Source organism: Gekko japonicus, unplaced genomic scaffold, assembly GCF_001447785.1.
Source record: "Gekko japonicus isolate JY-2015 unplaced genomic scaffold, Gekko_japonicus_V1.1 scaffold2769, whole genome shotgun sequence".
In the NCBI taxonomy this organism is placed as follows: Eukaryota; Metazoa; Chordata; class Lepidosauria; order Squamata; family Gekkonidae; genus Gekko; species Gekko japonicus.
Window position 1 is genome coordinate 124,750 of NW_015175450.1, and position 6,492 is coordinate 131,241.

The 6,492-nt window shown below is 49.0% G+C and overlaps 1 protein-coding gene across 1 annotated transcript in view; it reads right to left on the reverse strand.

Moving 5' to 3' along the window:
- Positions 1–1,985: 1,985 nt before the first annotated feature.
- The window catches only part of PIK3AP1 (phosphoinositide-3-kinase adaptor protein 1), a 76,161-nt gene continuing 71,654 nt past the window's right edge, over positions 1,986–6,492 (reverse strand). The window contains exons 16-17 of the mRNA XM_015425883.1: positions 4,806–4,900; positions 1,986–2,741 (exon numbers count right to left, since the gene is read on the reverse strand). Of these exons, the coding sequence (XP_015281369.1) occupies positions 2,687–2,741; positions 4,806–4,900 (150 nt within the window). The 3' untranslated portion in view covers positions 1,986–2,686. The remainder of the gene's footprint in view (positions 2,742–4,805; positions 4,901–6,492) is intronic.

Genomic DNA, 6,492 nt, shown 5'->3' on the forward strand with positions numbered 1-6,492 from the left:
GCCCCTGTCCAGAACTACAGGCCACTTACCCTTATGGGGAACCATTTTAAACACCAACTACAGACAGCATCCATCTTACACACCCAGGTCAATGCCATCTCCTTACACAGTGAACACAAGCAGCAGCGTGATGCAGTAGCTAAAAAGGCAAATGTGATTTTGGGCCACATCAACACAAGTATCACTTTGCTCTGCTCTTGTTAGACCTCACTTGGGAATATTGTGTTCAGTTTTGGGCACCACAGTTTAAGAAGGATGTTGCCATCGAGAGGAGGAGGGCAACGAAGTTGGTGAGGTATGTGCAGGCTAGGTCCTATGAGGAAAGGTTGAAGGAGCTGGGTATGGTTCACCTGGAGAGGGGACGACGGAGAGGTGATACGATAACCATCTTCCAAGTATTTGAAGGGCTGTCATGTAGAGGATGGAGTGGAGTTGTTTTCTGTTGCCCCAGAAGGTCGGACACCAGAACCAACAGGTTGAAATGGAATCAGAAGAGTTTTCGGCGAAACATCAGAAAGAACTTCCTGGCAGGGTAGTTCCTCATTGGAGCAGGCTTCCTCTGGAGGTGGCGGACTCTCCTTTGGAAGGTTTAAAAAACGGAGGCCAGATGGCCCTCTGGCAGCAGTGCTGATTCTGTGAACTGAGGCAGATCATGAGAGGGATGAACCAGTGCTCACCTCTTGTGGCCCTTTCTGACATGGCCAGGGTAAAACCAGCCATCACTTTGGGGTCAGGAAGGAATTTTCCACCAGGCCAGATTGACTGAGGGATCCTGGAGGTTTTTTGCCTTCACTCCCAGATCTCCAAAAGGAGCTGCGGTGGCTCAAGTGGTTAAGATGCTGAACTGCAGGCTGTGGAAGGTCGGTAGTTCAGCAGTTCGAGACCCGAGTGTGCCGCATGATGGAGTGAGCTCCCGTCTCTAGTTCCAGCTCCTGCCAACCTAGCAGTTCGAAAGCAAGAAATTGCAAGTAGATAAAGAGGTACCACTTCGGTGGGAAGGTAACAGCGTTCCGTGCGCCTTGGTGTTTAGTCATGCCGGCCACATGACCACGGAAACGTCTTCGGACAGTGCTGGCTCTTCGGCTTTGAAACGGAGATGAGCACCGCAACCCTAGAGTCGGACTCGACTGGCTTTCGAGCAAGGGAACCTTTACCTTTACCTTACCCAGTTCTCCAGGAATTTCCCCAAGCTAGAGTTGGCAACCCTACATACACCCCAGACATTTGCACTGAATTGTATCTGAAACATAACAGGAATTTCTGAGGGGAAATGCCACTTGACAACATGCTAATAGATTCTGGAAAAAGCACCCTGCACCCTGTTGAGGTCCTCCCTTTGCCTCCTGTCATGCCTGCCTAGCCCCTTCCGTAGGAGTTTCTCAAGCTTTTTCAATTCAGGTCTTCCTCTAAAACACATTCATCCTAACCCACCATCAGCTATCTGTTTGGGTGGCCACATGGCAGCTTTCACATACAGCCATGGGTGTGCGCAGGAGAGTTCTAGTATGTAAGGGAGACATTAATCTGATTCTAGGATGGGATCTCTCTGTTTGCTAGATCAAAACGGGAACAAAACGGTGTAGAATAACGGGGCATGGTGGCCTTGCCCTCCTTGCCCCATCCCAAATGAACGGAGCGAGCGTCCTCCGCCACCTACTTCTCCAACTAGCCATGGCTTGCTGATTTGTCCCTGTGTATTTTTCTCCAGGAAATTTGTTGAAGGGTGTACCTTTGCTTTCACCTAAACTCAAGAGTTTGCTGTTAGAGCAGACCCTGAAGAAGGTACCACCTGACGGTGGGGCAGAGAAAGGAAAGCTGCTGGCTGAAATGTCCTTGATGACGCCTTATATCTCAAAGACCCCCATGCCTCCGTAGGGGTTTCCCACATTTTGAGAATGTAGGCCTTAATAACTGTTGGCTCTACTGCCCTTCCCACCCCCCTTTTTGCAAAAAAGGAAAACAGGTTAAACTGAACACTTGTGCGCACATTTTATTGATGTCCATAAATCGCTGTACATCTGCTTCTTTTATGTCCGCAGTCACAGGAGTACAAGGGAAGTGTGCCGCTGGGTGGAGATTCCTTCTCGTACTTCGAGCAGGAGTTGCTGCTCAGCTTTCCGTACTGCCGTTTTCTCCGGCAAGCAAGCTCCATGCATTGGGCTGGAGGTCAGAGGCACAGAGCCATTACGAAATCCATAAGCACCGGGGAAGATTTCAAAGGAATTCCTCAAGTGTCTGCAACATCATGACCCTGCGGAATCCTCACCATAAAAGCCCTGATCTGCCTGCCTTCAGTGGACGTTTCTGATTTCAGACAGCATAAAGAAAGAGTGCAGAAACAGGAAAAAGGTTCTGCTTGAAGAACTGTTTTAATACACAGAGATTTTGAAAAGACAATCAAGAGACCCTGTGAGCTTCCTCTCGCCAGGCTGGGTGAATCAGATGTCCCACGGAGACTGCCTTTTCTGACCACTTCTGAAAAGCCCCGATGGCTGGCGAGGACTTCCAGCTTCTTCTTTTCTGCTTTGTTTCTGAAGTAAACCACTGTGCCAGGGTGGTTCTGTTGAAGGTGGGATGGGGAGAAAGAGGAGGAACCTGCCGAGCACATTCCCATTAAAAAGGCAGTCTTTAAAAACGAAGCCGGGCATTCCCAGGTTTCCCTGTTCCAAGGACTCAATGCAGCATTTCACCGACCTCTGGGGGGCACTGGTGGCGGGAGGAAGCTGTCACTACTCAAAGGCCTGCAACAAAATGTGGAAAAAGTAGAATGTAAGAACAGCTTTGGACTAGTACCCTACCCAACTTCTGCTTAATGGAGAAGATGAAAAATGAGACTTTTTGGTAGCTCAGCCTTGCATCAACTCAAACCTGAAACATAAAGTATTAAAAATGTCAGAGTTGATTTACAATACCAATGTAAATGACTTAGAATGATTTAAAGTAAAAATTCCATTTATTATTTAGCTATTCCCCAGTTGTAGGTGCACATAACTTTGTTGCTGCAATCATATATTAATCTAGACCTAACTATAGATTTATACAACCTCAGAGGCTACACGATTAAATTAAATTAACAGTTTTATAAAACAATATGCAATACAGGCTTCGGTTTAGACATCACACATGCCCTTCCCAACAAAATAGTAAGCAAGAAGAGCCCCCTGGATCAGACCAGTGAGGGTCCATCATCCTGTCTCACACAATGGCCAGCCAGCTGCCTGGAGGACAAACAAATCTAGTGACCGAGGCTGAGGCCTTTCCCTGATGGTGCCTCCGGGCACTGGGATCCAGAGGACCACTGCCCCTGAATATGGAGGTTCTCTTTAGTCACCATGGCTAGTAGCTGCTGACAGACCTCTCCTCCATGGACCTGTCCAATCCCCTTTTAAAGCCTTCTCTGCCTGTGGCCATCACTATATCATCTAGCCATTCATTCCACATTTTAATCACTTGTTGAGTCGAGAAGTATTTCCTTTTCTCCATTCTGAACCTACTGCCCATCAACTTCCTTGGATGTCCCCAAGTTCTAGCATTTTGGGAGAGGGAGAAAAAGTTTACTCTGTCTACCCCATGCAAATGTTTATAAAGTTCTATTGTATCCCCTCCCTTGATTGTCTAAACTGAGAAGTCCCAAGCTCTTCAGACTTTCCTCACAAAGGGACGTTCCGGCCTTTTAATCATTTCAGTTGCCCTCTTCTGCACATTTTCCAGCTCTGCAGTTCCCTTTTTCGTCTTTCTTTCTTTCTTTCTTTCTTTCTTTCTTTCTTTCTTTCTTTCTTTCTTTCTTTCTTTCTTTCTTTCTTTCTTTCTTTCTTTCTTTCTTTCTTTCTACTTACTACCCCGCTCGAACCCCCTAAGGGGTCTCTGAGCGGCTACAGTTACTCATTTATCCCTAACCTATGGCCACAATTATTAGGGGTAGGGACAATCCCTACCGGCACCCAGTGGAGGGGTTAGTCGATCTTTTTTCTCCCGGGTCGGCTACGTCGACTTCGGCGTCACTCGGCTTCTGGCTCCTTTTTTCCTTTCTGGTGGTCTTTCAGTGGCGGATCGGTCGGGCCCTTCTGTCATGCTGCATGCTTCGGCACGGCCTTGGCTCAGTCCTCGCGGCTCCGCCCTGCCTGCGCCGTCCACGCATTGAGATGCATTGACCAGAGCCAGGGCTACCAAGTGGAGGCGGGGGTGGGGGGGTAAACCCCCGCTTTGGAGGCCCGATTTCCGCCGCCGCGAAATCGGGCCCCGGGGGGAACTCTGCCCCCCCCCCCCGAAGTGCAGCATGGCTGCGTCACCAGAGGTGACGCAACCACGTCGATCACGTTGGGGGCGTGGCCCCGATTGTCAGAGGGAAAACTCTATGGTAAACTCTAGTATATGTCCATGAACTATTTCCAGTACGATAACAGAGATTTTTTTCCTCACCATTCTTTCATTACATTTCTCACCATTCTTCCACAAGCCAAGCAAAAATCCAGTTTTGTTTGCATTAAGTTCCGTTTTCATTTAAAACCAGGTTTGTTTTCAAAAGATAATGTTACAAAACGGTGAGCACTGCTTCCTAGTTCAAGAGCACCTTTACTATTCGTCAACATTTTAATAATGACTAATAATGATATTATCAACAAATATTGCATTAACCACCTTAGTCTCGATTTAAATGTGATCCTGGTGGGGCAGATGACCACCCGTGCAATTTCACGGGTGCTCAGGGACCCATTTAAACCGGGATGCCACCTGTGCAACACTTGCATGCCAATGGAACGCCTCCCCAGCGCACTGAGCAAAGGTTATATGTTACTATACAAAACCTGCTAGCAACGCGAGGAGGTATCCTTGGAGTCCTTCTGTCCACTTGCTGCGTCGTGGGGCTGAAGTTTCTCTTCACTTCTGGCATCTCATTATCCTACATCAAAAATGTGGAAGTGAGTTTTGCCCCACAACTATTGACTGCCCCACCTTCCGTCTATTCTCCTCAAGGGTTAGGCTTAAAAAATAAAAGATGCCCTGAGAAGTCTCTGCATGCGGCACCAACGCTGTCAAAGGTCCTGTGGCAGAACCGTCCTGCTCTGGCCTGCAGGCCCTCTCCCACCCTGCCCCCTCCAGGGTCCCCCCCCTTCTGGGAGGGCTTTGCTCAACCACTGCCACCACCTGACCTTTGTAGGAATTGCCCACTGGAAGGGTCGGGGGACTCCCAGCTTCCCTTCCAAATTCTGAGGCCTGGCCTTCCGCTGCCCAGCATGTGGTCACCACTGGGACAGCTTGCAGCCTTGTGCACCACTAGAGGTGTAGCCACTTGCCAACTGACTGCCCTCCCTTTCTTCCCGGCTCTCCTCTTAAAACAGCATGTCCAAGACAATGGAGGTCTATGTGGCCCAGAGATCAAAAGTTACAAAGTATTTATTTCAAAGGAAATGTTTGCAAGCATATTCTTAGCACAGCACCAGATTGAGCAAGGGATTTAAAAAAGGGTAAAATGCAATTCCTCTCTCCCTCCTCTATACATGCCCTATCAGATGTTAAATATAAGGCAGGCTCCCTAGTTTAGAAAGTTGCAGATTTTTACAGGAGTTCCTTTACACCTTCAAGCCTCCTTCAGGTGTGCAGGCCAGCACGTGGCAATGGCTGCCTTCTCCAGACCTCAGTGAAGAGTTCTGTCTGCCTCGATGAAATCAGCACCAAAGAGAACATCCTCTTGACTCCCAGGACTTTTATTATCTCTTTTCCCCACCCACCGACCAGGTCAAGTTAGGTCAAAGAAGCTTTTTTCCTGAAGTCTCCAGAAGTTCCTTCCTGAACTCCTTCTGGTATTTAATACCTCCAAATCTCCGTTCCATATTAAGGGGGGGGGGGCATTGACAATCCCATTGTTTCTAGCTAGACCTATTAGCATTCCTTAAGAGGTGGATTGAGGTGAGCTCAGAAAGCAACTAAACTTACCCACTGGTTCTCTGCCTTTAAAACTCAGAGTGAAGGTTTTGGTCAGTTCAAACCTCCAAAGGGGGGAAAAAATGCTACTGCTTCACAGGTCCAGATGTGGTCTGTTCTCCTCAAGGCCTCTACTTATGCTGCTCAGTTGGGGCTGCCGCTACCCACGATCTTGCGCCCAGAGCCCAGAGAACAGGGCCCCGCCCTTTGTAGAGCACTAGACAGAATGTGGTGTTGCTGTGGCCTGCTGGGACACTACGCCCTGTCCTGGACTGGTCTGGTCTTGAGAATTTGCACCAGGTGCTGGGCCTGCATGACACAACTGGGATCCCAACTCTCTCTCTCTCTCTCTCTCTCTCTCTGAGCTGAGGACTGCTAGGCTGGTTGTTTGGGGTGGGGGGACTTAGAATCATAGAATCACCAGAGTTGGAAGGGTCCATACAGGCCATCTAGTCCAACTCCCTGTTCAATGCTGGATCAGCCGAGAGCATCCCTGACAAGGGTTTGTCCAGCTGCTGCTTGAAGACTGCCAGTGGGGGGGGGGGGGGCCGCCCCACTCCCCCGGGCCCC